General features: G+C 37.7%; 1 protein-coding gene across 2 annotated transcripts in view; it reads left to right on the top strand.

The window, feature by feature from the left end:
• The window catches only part of PCCA (propionyl-CoA carboxylase subunit alpha), a 274,540-nt gene that overhangs the window by 143,956 nt on the left and 113,823 nt on the right, over window positions 1-16,761 (top strand). For both annotated transcript variants that reach the window (XM_088051153.1, XM_005516806.3), the window contains one exon: window positions 248-350. In XM_088051153.1, coding sequence (XP_087907279.1) covers window positions 248-350 — 103 coding nt within the window. The remainder of the gene's footprint in view (window positions 1-247; window positions 351-16,761) is intronic.

Below are 16,761 nucleotides of genomic sequence, written 5' to 3'. Positions count from 1 at the left end.
ATTGTTTTTAACAGATATACCAGTGTTAGCAGTTGGGCTGATTTGTATGAAAACATGCAATTTAAACTCTGAAACTCAGAGCGTCTGCTATGCTACGCCTCATCTTAATTTAGAGGGAATAAAATGTAGCTTTCATGTGTAAGGACTGAGCAGTGTCTTCTTTACTGGTAGTTGTTACTTTTTGTGTCTGTGTTGGTCTGTGGTATCTAATTTTTTTTTTTTTTTTAAACTCCTTTCTGAAAACTAGGACACAAGTTGACAGATCTTGAAAGAAGGCAGCTATTGGCAACAGCAGTGTCTTTGTATGTGGTTGAACAACTGAGATCACAGCGATTTCTAGGGACTCCAAGGTAAGTTCATTTCTAGGAACTCAGATGTGCTGATGCATTTCATTAATGGTATCTTCTCATGCACAAGAATAACTGGTGAGAAGCTGCATGGTTTCTTAATACTGTCTGTTTTTTCTAAATTCAAATGAGCTGTGGCTACATTTCCCTATTCGCACAAGTCATACATGATTATTTTTATTCCAAGTATTAGCAAATTAATAGGCACAAAAATGTGTTACAAGCCAGTACAGTAATTAATGCACATCAGGAGTTTCATTAATGCAAAATGTTGCTGCATTAGTAACTAACCACAAATTGAGCATCACAAATTTCCCATGTGCCCATTTGAAGCAATCTAAGCACTTTGGCATAATATGAATATTCAGCTACAGAGCTTTAAAATATTGTAGATTTGTGAGTAATTTGCTACCTTGATGAGGAACCTTAATAGTTTAGAGTCTTAATTCTGAAAACACTTTCAGACTGTAAAGGTGGAAAGTAATTGGTGGAAGAGTCAACACCTTGCTTTAAGTACGTTTTTTTGGGTGCTTTAATTGCCCCACTCCCCTGTTTTTTTTTAATTGTAAACCTAGGCAGTACTTTTAGTCAGCCATTGCAGTAGCCCATGTCAAAATGCTAATTGATTTCTTTGGCTTTTTTGAACAGTATGCTTCTTTCCTCTAGGATGTCTAGCTTTGCTTGTTTTCTGGCCCATCCCTGTCAGTGCCTTGAGACCTTCTGTTAGAATTAACTGAATTTGTGAAGTGTAGTTGGTGTTAGCAATGATTGTATACAGGGAATCCTGACTTCAGCATAACTTGTCCTATGTTTTGTACTATAGTTGCATATATGTTTGTATGTGAGGGAAGTCATAGTGCAGGGTAGACATTATTCGCATTCCATGCCAGTGGTTTGACAGTGTATTCTATTACTGATTTTACAGTGGTCAGGAATAAATCATATGTGGTTTCAAGAAGACTTTATTTTTATTTGTACCCACAAAGATAATTTGTACCATATGGTATTTAAAAAAAAAAGAAAAGAAAAAGAAAGAGACTTAGGGCAAGCATAACAGCTTTGTAATGCATAGCATATGCAGGGCTGGGTCATTGCTTGCCTTATGCATCTATAGGGGAAAGTAAAGCACCTTTTTATTTCCTTCCACAAGTTACATCCTCCATAGTGAATGGCATAAGGAGAAGAACAGACACTCAAAGGCCACTGTTACTTAAAAAAAGACGAATCAGGGAAAATGAGGAGGTACCTTGACAGTAGTTTTTACTGGCCAGCATAGGAAGTTAAGTAGTCTAGTACTGCTACAGAGAAGCAATGGATTACTTCGTACTTAGAATAAGGATAGGAATTGTTAATTTAAGCAGTGATGATGAAACTGCTGTTGCATTCCCTGCTCTGATTTGTGGTTTCGTTTTTTCCTCTTCCCTGTAAAATGCTCTAACGAGCTAAAAAGAAAATAAAGAAATCCAATTTTTGAACAGTCTTCTAATGTTTTGTTCTTTTGCAAGTACTTTTTTTAGTACTGGGTGCCTGTGTATAATAGAAAAGACAAATGACTATTTTAACTGAGATAACAGTTACGTAAGTGAAGCATAGTATTGAGCAATCAGACATAGTCATCCATGTCTTTTTGTGCTGTGTTAGGGAAACAAATATGCTCCTGCTTTGAAAAAAAAGTTAGCTCATTTTTGTGAGCTGTCACAGGTATTCTTCCACCATGGACAGAGATGGCAGCAGAGTCTGGTCACATGAAAAGAACACACATCTGTAAAACTAGATTAAGGTATGATTTTTCAGGTTTTAAATGGTGAAGCTAAGAAAACTTTTCAGTACAGGGAAGATCACTTTCTTTTGCCATGATGGGGTATACTTATGAATCCTTCAGAAGTCAAACCTTAGAACTTTCTCCAAGTGGTGGCTGGGAGTGGTTCTTACTGAATGTGTCATGGTTTCAATACATACATACTGTTAGATCTACTTGCTTTAATGATAGCAAAGCTGCCTGTTTGAGGCCAAGCAAGGACGAGCTAATGCAAAAATGCTTACTGTTAAGTAAACTCTGGAAGAAACCAAACCTGATAATGATACCCTTTCCCCAAAATCATACAGCTTGTTCTAAGGGGAAAGGAAAGAAGCAAAGGCAGAATGAGGTTGAAGGATTGTGCAGTGTCTTGGAGAGTGTTCTCCATTCCTTAGAGCAGTTAGTGGACTCCCTCTAGAGGGGACTGAGCACTGTGAAGCACATGAGTTACTTTAGTCCCATCAAGGATTCTTCACCATGTCCTTAACTTACCCAAACTGCATCCGACTTGTTTCTGAAGGTGTTCCGTTTCTTGGGTATTTTTTTAATGAGCAGGTTTGTGGCCAGAGAAAAAGCACATCTTTATTCATAAGACTGCACTCTGTTTGAAAAATACTCGTAAACAAAACGTTCAGAGTAGGAACCTGTGCTATAACAAATCAAAAAGGCCAGTTGTACTCTTGTGTACAATCTTCACTATGGCAGAATTTGGCACTCAAAGTCTTTGTGAGTTTTAAATCTGTGTTGGAGGATGTGAGGAGACTGGATTCTGGTCCCCAGCTCAACAATCTGTGTTGGAGGATGTGAGGAGACTGCATGCTCCAAAGTTGATCCATAACATTCTCCTAATAGTTTGGACAACCATTGATCATTTGAAATGTTGATCATCACCTACAGTATTTCAGCTATCTGGCACTATTTATGTTGACAGTATTTTTTTTCATCTGTACTCAAAGCAATTGAGCGATTCTTGTGCGAAAAACTACTGAAGAATAGTATTTTGAAATCATACATTATTTCTTCTAAACTTGTCACAGCTGTCAAACAGACAGTTTTCTGCTAAACTTGAGTTATATGCTTATCTTTTATTTTGTTTTCTTTTCCCTTTTGGGAGCCATATTTATAATATGCATTCTTTTCACAACTGCAGGGGTATTTTGGATTCCCTTTTTTCTCTGTGATTTATTTAGCCCATGATCAGCATTGTTATTCTGGTCAGATAGACAGAAAATACCATGCTTGAAAGTCTTCACAGAAGCTCCAGCTTTCACTGTCAGGGTTACCGGGACTGTAATCGGATGAAGTGCAGCTGAGCCAGATTAAGGAATCTTGTTGCAGGCTGCTCCTCCCTCATTCTCTGTCTTTTCTTCTCCTTCCCAGGTATGCAGGTGTGATTTTGTGTGTAGTTGCATTCCACTCTGGTTCTGCAAAAATAACCTATGTTAGCATATAAACTATCTAATAATAGTTCACTTTGGATCATTTTGTCAAAAACAGGCTACTTCTGTCAAGTGAAATTATTTTGGAAGAGCTGCAAAAGTGGGAATGCAAGGAGGAAGATGTGAACTCGTAAAAGGGATTCAGAGGTGGACATCAGCTGTGTGCCATAGGTCAAACTAGTAGCAGCCTCATGAGGGGGATTTCTCTAGAATTGCTGATGTTTTCTGGGTGTGACTGGAAAATATATACTTTGCAGTCCCCTGACTGACTGAATAAATCAGCTGTAAGGTTCTTGCTAGAACATGTTCTGATGACCAGCAAGCTGTTTCCACCTTTGGCACACAACTTCCTTCAGCAAGTTTCAGACAACCTGACCTGTGTAGTGGCAGTCTTCATTGAAGTAGGTTGTCTGGTGCTGAGGTTAATACAGGCCCAAGGCTGGTTTGCTTTTCCTATGTTCGAATAAATGGTGTTATGATTTGGGTGGAGCACCCACAGGTGAGTTTCCACTGTCTTTATTGTTATAGTGCCCCTGGGCTCAACAACAATCTCCTAGAACTAACTTGTCAGGCTTTAGCTAGGATAGCTGTTGGAGATCCATGCATGCTCAGAGTTACAGGAATGCAGGCATTTACTTTTGAGATGCAATCAGTTATTTAGAGCATTTTCTGTGTGGGTTTTTTTGGTTTTTTTTTTAATTTAAGTGGTTTTTATTTAACCCATTTTCTTGGGAAAAATTTGATGTGGGATGGTTTGGGTTTTTGGGATTCTTCCTGGTTGCGGAGTTTTTCCAAGTATTTCTGAAAGATGATTTGCTGATGAAAGTGTTTGGTATTTTGTGAGCCACATACTAATGTGATTATTTCACTGTGATATCCAGATAATAGGAGCACATATTTCCTACAGGAAAGAGCCATGGATGACTAATGATTGTTTTATTGTTCAGCTTTTAGTTATTTTACCTAGGACTTTTCCTACGTACTCCATAGTCCACTTTATTGTGAAACTGGTGCCACCCACAGCTGCTGAACAGATTTACAGCATCTAGTAAAACCCCAAGGTCTTCTAGACAGAACGTGATCTTGTTTCAAGTGGAAACATATTTTGGCTGAAGTGAATCCAGCTTATTTTATGTCTGTTTGATGTAGCTAGCCTTTGAGACCAGAAATGATGTTGTACAGTTGAATCTTCACATTTTGGCTTCAGACTTGTTTTCATTATTGGGTTGGGAAGGGAATAGGAGAGTGTCTCTCCAGGTGTGGCTACATCATGCTATCTCATGGGTCTACTAATGTGATGTTTATACTTCTAAACCCAATTGCCTACAGCACTTCCTATGTGTTGCTTGTGTTGGCTGCTAAGTGTATTTTCCTAATTTTTCTATGGGTTTTACCCTTTCATCATTTATGACTTGGAAAAAAAACAGCGAGGCTGCATGCCCATATTACCTGATACTACACACAAAAAGATGGTAACACATTGGAAAATGTTTTAAATTGCTAGCAAGAAAAAAAAAACCACTAAAGTTTTTTCTTGCTTGTGTGTTTAACATAGAAGACTGGACTGGGAGTCTTAAGAAACTGTTCTTGTGGGACCTTAGAGAAACCAGTTGAATTTGGCCTCAGTTTACAAAAAGACAAAGTGGCCTTAATACTTTACTGCACTGTTGAGGTTTTGTAAATATCTGTTTATCAACATCTATGAAGTATTTTGAAATCTGAAATGGATTATGCTTTCTAAGCATCAGATATTTTCCTAGGAAGGAAAGTGTATAGTGAAAAGTTAAAATACAAATAAGTTTTTGTCAAGTTCTGAAATATCTGGGCTAAATTTTTGTTTTAAAATTCTGGAATCCAGGGGTCCAGTGCACTGAACATAAAATGGCTGGTGAAGTGCAAGAACAGAAGTTAATATGTTTAGCGTTGTGTTCAATGAATTCTTCTAGGTTCCTGTCTGGGTTGATTCAGTACAGCTATATTGATGTTTGCCTTGCTATTGCTTGATTATAAGGCAGCAAGGGAACTGTTCAGGGAGCAGTAGAGCCCCACACCTCTCAGGCATTCTTGCTCTCACAGAGACTACACCTATTACTCTGCTGGAGTCTGGGACAAAGCCAGCTTTTTGCCAGCCTAGGGCTTCCCCATATGGAAGGATGGTCAGCTGCCCAATAGGAGAGCTTTCTGGTTCTCCTGCAGTGCTGGAGCAGCACAAAATAAGGTTATATTACATTAATTTTAAAAAGAAGGAAGGTGATATCAAGAAAATTCACTGGAGTCATCTGAACCAGCCTCTTGGAAAGGGAAGGAGTTCTTAATTTCAGCACAGGTACTGCTAAACTATATCAATTGCATTATGTGAATTTAATTTTTATTTCTTCCCTAGAACTGCAGTATTAACATTAACAGTTTACTGCAAGTGCAGCTAAACGTGTATATTTAACTCTATCCTACGGATACCCTCTATATAGTGATAAACTGCCTTGTTTTCACTGGTATGGTTGATCAAGTCCAGCCTACTTGTGGTTTTATTCATTCCCCCACTTTGGAGTTGTGCAGTCATCCTTGGCTCATGAAAACAACACTGTCTTATCCTTACTGTTCTGGTCCCCTGCTCAACAAGTTGAGCATTCTTCCCCTGATTTACTGTTAGGCCTTTGAAAGTCTTCGGGATTTTTGTGTAACTACTGCAGCTTCACACCATTATTCACTGTGTGGTCTTTCCTTTAGCCACAGACTCACAAGGTACTAAGACCCTGTTCTCCTCTTTTTCATGTGAAATCCTTGTTTATAATGAGCTTTTCTGGTTGTGGTAACTCTCTATCTCTCTGTTATGTAATGTGTTCTTTTGACCTCTCGTAAGTCATTACTGTTTGGTTTTTTTTTTGTAATCTTGCTTAAAAACTACAAAACCAGATGCCCTATATAATATTCTACATGTCTTTAAAATCTGGTATTATTTACCCTTCTCGGTTGTTCAGTTGCTTTTGACAGAAAGAGGATTATATGTGTTAGAAACAAACAAGTAGCTGCAAATATATGAAATATGCATTTTTTTGCCAGTTGGGAATGAACTTCTGTGGAAAATATAAAAGTTGAAATGGGACATTAAGGTAGCATTTATGATTCTGCAGAATGTATGTATGGTATTTTTTTCTTTCATTTGATTAAATTAATGCAATCAGATTGTCAACACAAGTAATAGAAGGTATTTCTATAGTTGTTTGAAAGCAGAGCCATTGTTCCATATGATTCCTAAACATCTATTCCAGGAACAGAGCAGTCTGTCATGGGAAATTTTCATAGCTTGTCATCCCTGTCATTTGTAGGGAAAAATGTATTCTGGGCACTCAGGAATCCACACTTGCTCGATCTTTAGAGTTGTTAACCATTATGAAATCATTATGAAGATAATAATTACTTAAAGTTTGAATCTCAATGAACATCTCTTGGGAAGATCCCTGCATCTTGTTGAGGTGATTGCTGGTGCGAAAGGCATTCACTCAAGTAAATGGACCTGGCTAAGTCCCTATGTTTATTTTTTATTTTCACCATGTCTTCTGGGAAAACAGCATCTGCTGTAAGAGCTTTATGGCTTCTGTAGCTACTGTTCACTTAATGCTGAAACTTGAATTTGCATAATATAGACATGTGAATGTTTTCTATTGTGCTGCCAAATTCCTGTCCCTTTTTTAGTTGTTAATCTGGCCCTTTTCTCATCTGTGCTTTGCTTATGACCTCTTCTGCAAGATGTCTCTTTACAAGACCTCTCTCTATTTAACTTATTTTGATCCCCTCTATAAGCCCAATGATTATTTCCTGTCATGCAGGTTTGCACCTCCTAAACCCATTCTTTAATATTTGTCCATGTGTAAAATGTGTATGTGTGAAACTGTAGAACTGACAAGGTGTGTGCTAATTGCCGTGCGCTCCCTGGTCATTTTACAGGTATTTTTAGGATATATTTTTGTCTTTCTCTGTGTGTTTTACTTGGATTTTCCAAGGGCAGAAATGAAGTTGTGTAGGATAATTTTACAGAGGGGTAACATTTTTCTTGACTTATGGGGTCTCTAAGCTCAGTAAATACATCTGTAATTGCATTCACATGAGAAGTTTTGCTGATGTTTCTTTCCAAGGATTATTAAAGATAATCATGACCATCAGCACCTGATCTTGTAGTTCCTTGAGGCACTGGTTTTGTCCTGCTGTTTGTTTGTGTAGGGTATAGCTTATTCTGGATGCTGTTGCTGTAGAAATGTTGTCAACAAAATATATGGGAAGCAGATCTCTCATTCAATATTGTCTGCATACTTTTACATGTATGTGTGTTGTTCTGTCCATTCTTCAGCATGCTTGCTTCATTCACGTTCACAGAGGCTGTAATTAAATACAAGATACTGATTGACGGGATAGGTAATTCATTTATACCTTTGTTGTTGAGTATTACAATTTTCAACCGTTTCTTTTCCCTTTGATTCAACTGCAAAAGTGGGATGGGACACAGAATGGCCTCATTATTGTAGGAGTATTTCTCTGTTCCCTGCAATGATTCCAAAAGCTCTTGCACACTTCATCAGTATTATTGTAATTCTTTGGCTGCAGGATATTTGGCAGCTGTTGCACCCCACCGGCAAATCCTATTCAGACTTCACTTCCATTCACCATTGCCATTGGAGAATTGATTTCTCTCTCCTCTGCTCTAACCTTTCCCAATTCATTTTGGATTGTTCAATGTGAAACATTTTAATTTCATATCATACAGCCATTCAGCTCACAATCCTTTTTTAACCTGTCACCAGGGTAACAGCATAGCATGCTTGCTTTAGGCAATCAAGTTTTTATTTCACATGCTTAATGTTGCATTAAATGTTTGCATTTTGTTTAACCCTCTTAAATACTTTAAAATGTGGATATATTTTGCAGGGTAATGAAGTCTCTGATTTCAGTGTCAAGTCTTCACAGAAATTGTCTTACTTAAAATAAAAAATAAGAAATCAGAATATGAATACAGTAATGAGAAGATTATTAATAAAATCCCAAATGGCTGGATGAGACAAACATACATAGAATGGTAAAAAATATTTTTCCTCTGGTAAAACCTTCCAGAAGCTTATTATTATAATCTTGAGACCTATACTTTGGGATTATTTTTACCTGTAAGTGCTTGTATCAAATTAATGCAAATATAGGATTAACCATGCAATAACATGACTTTAAGAAGTGAAATGTCTGGCCTATACGTGTCAACCTACTTCACGCTGCTTGCCAGATGTGTGTGGAACTGTAAGATGAATAACCAGTGTTTTTTTTTATACATCAAAATTTGAATTAACTGGAATGATGCAGTTGATTAAGCAAATATGGAATTTTTAGGTGTCTGTTTTTCCTCTACATGCCAACCATCATGGTGTGAAGAACAGGCTTTAACCATTTTATTGGAAATAAGAATAATAATCAATTTGTATTATCATATATGATCACAAAAATAAAATGGATATTTTCATATCTGAAAAAACATTGATTTCCTACAATTGATGCTACAGAGCATGTCCTTCCTGTCCTGGTAAAGTAATAGGACCAGCCAGGTTTGCCCTCACTTTTTTTGTTGGTATTAAAAAAATGTCTGCAAAAGATATCCTTAAAATACCCAGTCTATAACTGTAATTAGAGGTGTAGTGTTTTTGACTGTCACTGTCTAGTCTCAATTACATAGGTAAAAAAGATATGGGGAGAAGGGGTGGGAAGTATTTAATTTTAGGATAAGTAAAATATAAGAACATTGCATTGTGAATAAGCCCAGACTTTCTTATTTATAATGAAATAAACCCATAATGAAAACACTGATAATACTCATATTAACACCTCAGAATACTAACTTGACAAACCTTCCTGTTTTCAAAATAGGTCATATATATCTATTGTTGTTTTAAAAAAACAAATGCAGAATACTTGATAACTGTACTAGCCTGTGTGAGAGTTCCTTGGGAAGACAACTGTTTGCTATAGACCCATGAAGTTGACTTCGTTAGAATTTTTCTTCCAACAGCATGTAGATAATTACAGGAGGATAGAAATGAAGTTTCTACTATTATTTTCCAAACTTTCTGTCCAGTTTTCAATTTTCCCAAGTTGTGCTATAAGCTACCAAATATTATTACCCGTCTAAAAAGGTTTGGCAGTGTTTTGTTGCTGAATTTTGCCAAAAGGAGCCAAGCATATGGAAACAGTTAATTTATTGGTTCTTCTAACCTCCAGGGAACTCTTTACAGAGAGCATATTACCTTTTTATCTAACATATTTTAAATAAAAGAGCTGTTGACTTGAAATTTGATATGCCAGTGTAGAAGCTAAACCTTCAGTGCTGTTATGCTCAATTCAGTCTTGTTTAAGCGCAAGACTAAAAGTGTAAACATACAAGATTGAGCTATGACTTCTTTCTTTTCAACTTTCAGAGAAGCGGGTCTTTTCTATATCATTTTAGTGTGTGTGTTTAAACAAAAATACTGAAGAGACATTTTCATGAGAAAAATAAGCCCTACCTTTGTCTCAGAAGTCTTGGGAGCTCTCTTCACTTCTGTTTTAAGATATTCCTGGTATGTGCATTACCACGCAATCATAAAAGAAAGGAATATTTTTCATTTCTTTGTGTGTAAGACCGCAGGCCTGTTTGTTGGTTTGTGACAATGTAGCTTTGTATCATTCTAATGGGCGAATTATTTGAGAGGTACCATTGTTAATAGTGTTGCTATGCACTGTCTTGAGTTGACTCTGATCCCTGATACTTGGACAACTCAAAATCAGTCATCTACTACCTGCATTAGAGGTAGCCTTCTTTGTTCCACCTTAAGTACTGTATATTTTTGGTTTTGTAACCGGGAAGTATTGTGAATCTTAAAGGGAAAACTACATGGATATACCATCGTATTTTCAATGGGACACTTGGAATAGATGATGCCTTAAGTAAAAAATACTTAATATTGATTTTGGTTGTTTCTTCTTAAGCATTCAAAGACCTGGATATTTTTTCCTGGATCTGTGTTGAGACTGCTCAGATGACTTTGTCTTTTATGATGGATGATTCTTTAATATCTTTCTCAGACCATTCTTTAGTAGTTTACTTTTCTGTGTAATTAGATGTGGTGCTTGGAGTTTGTTTTGGCTGTGGCTTCCCTTTAACATATATCTTCAAAGCCTGTAGTGTGAGAAAGACTGGGCAGGAAAGAACAGCACAGGACCTCGTTCTTTTGAAAGCAGGGATGTTTACCCATGCACTTAGAAAGGAGATGACATGTCTTTATCCTGTCTTTCTGTGGTGCTTAGTAAAATTAGTCTTTCTGCAGTTAGTAGTGAGATGATACAAATAAATTATTTGCATGTTAATTCCAGTTTTTGAGAAAGTGCTTCTAAAAAATATGGGTTCATAGGCTTTAAGCTGTGTGTTCTCACGTGTTTCTGAACCTCCACTCTCTGGCATGGTGGTGGCAGAGATGGTGACATATCTTGGTGACACAGTAGTGATTTTTTCCTAGGCCCTGCTGCCCAGTTTTTTAAAAGACACTGAAATTTAAAGCAGGTCCTCATATGGCTCCATGTAGCTGTTAATGTCCTTAGACAACTTTACCCTGTTTGTTTCCTTGAGCTAGTGACATCACTTTCCTTTAAATTCTTTGTTGCCCACCCTGCTCCCTCCCTTGCAGCAGAGCCTTTATTCTTGTTAATTGCATCTTCAAATCACAATTATTTTAAGATGCTTACTAATATTAAGTCAAACTTATTCCTCTATTCACTGTGGGTTTTTTTTTTTCTATTCTTTGATCTCAGACATTGCATGTCTGCCTCTACTGCAGGCTGCCTTTTCCCAAGTCTTAACACTTGTATTTAAGTGAACCTTTTTGAGTAAATAGTCTGCAACTCTTTTTCAGTGATTTCCAAATTCTGCTGGTCTGACAGCCATTTAAGTTTCTGTTTCCTTACGCTGGGTGGTGTAGCACATTTCCACAGCCCACTTCTCTTCAGCTTCTTTTAGCTTTCTCATTCATGTGTGTCTTCCCAGAAGCAAGGGGTAGTGAGAGCTGATAGCATTTTGCTGTTTCACAGTTTAAAAGAAGTTGGATTGCAATGAGAAATTGTTGTGTTCAAGGCCTGTAAAGGGTGGAGCATAAATCTTTAAAGATAGGACTTTTGTGAATTAACCCGTCATCAGCTATGAAGAAAATTACCTCTACCCTAGCCAAAATCAGCACACAAGGCTAGTTTGTCTCACCTAGGAAGGTCCAGAGGGGCTGCAGTAATTTTCATTTTAGAAAAATTACGTTGGATATATACAAAGCAACTTTGGGCTGAGGAGAACATGGATGTTGTGTATGGATTCACTCAGCAGGTGAGTGCACAGGAATGATTGGGGCTGAAGGCAAAGTTGTGAGAACCAGTTCTGAACATCTTTAGGTATCCTCTTTCAGCTGCCATACACTATGGCTGAAAGTGTATTTCAGAAATACTTGGATCTTCGTCATGCTTGTGGAACAGTTTTACTTCATATTTTAGTATTTCTGTTCAAAATGAGTCTGGTTTTTTGAGTCAGAAAAATCTTAATGTTCTTTCTAGCATCCTTTTGATCACATGTGATTTGTTCATGCTTTTTTATAAATAGAAACATTCACAGAAAAACGTATGTGTATTGGGTTAACGAGAGAGGAACAGTATCATGTGAGTGTAATTATTTGTTGAATAATAATAGGATGTGTAAAAGGTAAGGTTTAAAGAAAAATGTTTTTTCCGTAGCATTTTAAAATGTACTTATATAATACATTTTAATATATTATGTTATTTATATTTTTTATATTTAGGACATATACTCTTTGCCTTGTGAGTTACTGAACTGCATTGATTAGTGCTAATTGTCTGGGCAAAAAGAAAAGGAAGGAGACAGAACTTACAGTTAAGTACATTGTAGAAGTGTAACTATATTCTTATACTCTTCCTAGACATTACTTAACTTACTACTGTTTATCACTGAATATTGGACTAGATGGATATTTAGGCCAGTCAGTACAGCCATTTTTATGTCCCCATCCTGTATAGATTGTGATTATGCTAAAATAACCATCATCAATAAGATTCATCCCACCTATACAGCCTGGCTTCTCTAATTCTGACTTTAGTCAGCAGAAAGTGTAGTGGGAAAAAGTTTTTGTATTAGTACTGAGAATGAGGCTGTTAGAAATCTTTTGTCCTTCACGTTCAACCCTAATTGAATATTTCTCAAATTCCTTCATTCAGATGTGATGTTTGTAACTTTAGCAAAGTTGGAAGTCTATGAACATTTTTTTTCTTGTTGTCTTTCTTCTCTTTACTTGTGAGACCTTAAAATGAACAGTGGCAGATGTGTTATTAAAAGGATGAAAATACATAGAGGGAAATAGATATTTATCATATTTTCAATATGTATCACTCTTAAATTATTAGATGCCTGTGTTTCTGTGGCCCAGAGTTGTAGTGCCTAAGTAATGTAAAAAACAAAGGTAAGCATTACCTAAAGGTAGTTGAGCCAGTTTCATGTGTAACTCATTGTGAGAGGTACCTTTCTCTTTCCATTAGTTAGGAAGGGAAAGGATGGTTGATATTAGGTGGTGAAAGTTCAGTGGTGTGAGTGCTGGGTGCAAGCTGAAAGTGTAGGGCATGATGTATGGAAGGTAATGAGAGTCACTGAGCTCTGCTATGTGCTGTAATTGCCTAGACAGGATGTGTCGTGGTTTTAAACCAATAACTAAGAAAATTACTTATTTCTTGCTGTGAGATATGGATTAGAACAAGAGCAAAACAGGCATAAAACTTAAAAGGAAAAAAAAAGAAAGTTTATTGACAAACTACAATAATAAGAACACCAGAATAAACTTCCAGAAAAACCTTTTCATCCCCTGTCTACCCACTATTCCCTTGTTCACATGACAAAAGAGACAAAAACTTTGGAACTTTGATGGTTAAAACAGTCCCAATTCTTGCTACAGTCTTTTCACCAGTCTTTGTAGAGAAACAGAAGTTTCTTCCTGTTAATTTATGGAGTTTCTCACAAGAAAAACTATTTTTGTTATAGTTTTCCATTGCCCTAATGTTAGCTGCCCAGAGCTGCTGTTATTAGAGCCCACTCCTCCCATTTTCACATCACTCTGAAGTGTGTATGGGCCATGAGTCTAGGGATGGCATTTTTAAGGGTAAGTTATTCAAAGGCAAAAAGTCTTCTTCATCTGTTTCTGTGAGCTTCACTAGAAAACAGTTTTCTCATTGCCTCTCAAGGCTTCAAATCTTCCAGCACTTCACTGTACCATAATTACTCTACTTTTTACTCAAAATTTACACTTTGAACACTCTATTCCTCCCTATATACTTGAGTGTTTTCAAGACCTTATTGTCCATTTCCATAGTTTTAACAGAAAGATATTTCAGCTTAATTAAAGCATCTTCTTAATTCTCTACCTTTTCTGAAGCTTCTTTTCTTTCCTGTCACTGGTAGTTTATAAAGTCTCTTTTCATGTTGATCACTCTCTTTTTCTCTCTCTGGATAAAAAGATTAATCCGCAAGTCTCATCTGGGAAATGAAAGAGTTAAAATCTTGCCCAGGCTGTTGTAGGTAGTTCTGTGGCCTCGGCCGGTGCAGGAGCTGGAGCCGTCTGCGATGGAAAGTTCCTCATGGCTGCTCTGGAGAGTGCAGTCGCCGCGCCCAGCCCGCTGCAGGTCCAGAGCCTCTCTCCTTCTTCACTCAGCAGTTTCTAGTTAATTTAGTTACAGCAAAAAACCTGCAGCCGAGCCAGAGATCGGCTCGGCCCGGCCCGGCCGGAGCCCGGAGAAAACCTTCCGCAGGGCCCGCATCTCCCGGCCGGGAGACGCTGGGCCCAGCCCAGTCCCCGCCCGGCCGCATGGCCTGGGCAGGGAACGGGAGGTCTGGAGCTCTGCCGCCCTTCCCAGCCAGGAAACAAAGAGAACCAAGAGAGCTCTGGTTTTACACTTTAAGGTAGGGTTCACAAGTTGATCCCACTTTTCAATGGCCTAAACTGCTGTCAGTTCTCAGCAATGACCGATAATTGGTCAGGAGAAAAGACTCCAGGCAGTTCCCAGCAACTTAAACTTTCTTAAAGGTAAAGTAACTCCATGACAGGACGTAAGAGTGCTTGTTGGAGATACACGTTTTATGTTATCTAACATAATTTTTAATGAACTTTTGGGGGTTTTCTCATCTGCTGTGTTTTTTTCTCTTTAAGTCAACAGAATTAGTAGCATTAATCTGTTTCATAGGAATTTAGTGCAGAAGAAACAAAGAACAAAGCTTTAGAATCTGTGAAATATGCCACATTTCTTACACATTGCGGGGAGGAAGTAGCTGTCACATTGCCTGTTGGAAACTGGCTTGAGTACTTCTAGCCAGATGCTGTAATCACATTTACCTGTGGTTTGGTAGATACATTGTTGGGACCTGTGTTGTCACCCAGCACTAGTTCTTGTGCATGTAGTTTGAAAAGCAAGGCACTGGCTTTTCAAAGGAAAACAGGATTCCAAATGAATCATGGCTCTTGGCCAGCTTCTCTTACACTATGGCATGTAGGATGGCTAGCAAGGAAAAGCTGGTCATCCTTCTGCAGGACTGTGGGCTGTCCTGAGTGTGTATTCTACGTATTGCCTGAATTAAGTCTCTTATAGAGGAGGAAGCACAACAGAAAAATGTGATCAATACAGCTCTATTCCAGAACCGATTTCATAGGCATGAGATCATCGGATGGACTTTTGGTTCTGCTGAAACAAGTTGGTGGGAGGTGATAAGCTCTGTGTGATGGCTGAGCTCTTACAATACTCTGGACCTCTACTGAAATCTGGTGCAAGCATTGTGTTTTCCAAGATGCACAAAAAAATGAGTGTAATTCCATTTTAAACAATGACCTTTGGGATATTGCATATGTGACAGGCTCTAGAGAGACGAAGTCAAATCACGAGTCCTAGAAAGTGTGGCAGAAATTCCATATTTCTGGCAATACGATCTGGTTAGTTCCAAGGGGACTGACAGATCAAAAGGGTGAAAGACCTAAATGAAACTGTAAACCACAGGAAAGACAGCATTCAGTACACAGCTCTTAACAAAAACTCTAAAAGGTTTTTGGAGGTGGTGTTCTCTAAAAAGGTGTTTTCAGTTTGGCCTAAGATAGGTTGGGGGTTTTATTTTGGTTAGCTACTATAATTTAAAATTTTTTCCTTAGTTTGCACACTGTGTTCCTTGTGGGCCTTAAAGAAGGCCAGTGTTCTTGCTCTCTGTGCTGTTGCCAGATTTCCTCAGAGATGGCTTTATTCTAAAGTCTTTCCTTTTCCCTTGACTGTAGTAGTAGTCTCTTCTCCTGATAGTGTGCCTCCTTTATTATGTTCAGCAGGTACTGTAAAGTTTCACTGTATTGGGTCTTAAAAACTTTGTTCTTTTAGGAAACACTGTATTTCAGTTTGTTATTAGTGCCTGTGGGTCAGATCTGTGTCTCTGAAAAGGGGTAGGTTAAAGTGTTTTTTTTTTATTAAGTTTGTAGATTAGTGATAGCTAAAGGAATGACAGTCTGTTCAAGAAGATACTATCTAACAAGACGGAGGCAGCCCAGGCCATGATTTTTTCAAAATGGAATTTTAAATTTTGATTCTGAAATACGGATTTTCTCCTCCAAAGTGGCAGAACAATTTTTCAAATATGCTGTACTTTACAGTACTTTCTTTGCTTTTAGCTGGCAGGAGCTGTTAGGTATTAAATGCTTCTTAACATAACTTTTACTGGGGCAACTAAGTAAGAGGGGTTGAGCTTGAATTTAAATGTCAGAGTTTTTCTGTTTTTCTTTTATTCCCTGAATATCTAGACTAAATACCAGATTTAGGATTTTGAGGGAATGGGATTGCAGAAATTGCCATTAAGGTCAAAATCTCTTCATCTGAATAAAGGATTCTGCAAGAATTAATCTAGCTGTTGTTAGAAAGTGTACCAGGACAAGTGTACCATCTTGTTTGTGATGAGCTCATACTCTCACTCTATGTATTTGACTTTTGATTAGATTTAGTCCAGTCCAGTGAACTGAATGCCCATTTGTGACTGGAGTGTGCTGGGTGCAGTTCTGGAACCTGGTTTCTGCCTTTCTTCATCAGAAAGGGACCTGGTTTGCACATC

This window comes from Pseudopodoces humilis, chromosome 2 (assembly GCF_049639895.1).
Source record: "Pseudopodoces humilis isolate 2021_Gansu_Grassland_sample_001 chromosome 2, ASM4963989v1, whole genome shotgun sequence".
NCBI classification, from domain to species: domain Eukaryota; kingdom Metazoa; phylum Chordata; class Aves; order Passeriformes; family Paridae; genus Pseudopodoces; species Pseudopodoces humilis.
The sequence above is the reverse complement of the archived record's forward strand: the minus strand, read 5'-3'. Positions and strand labels throughout refer to the sequence as shown.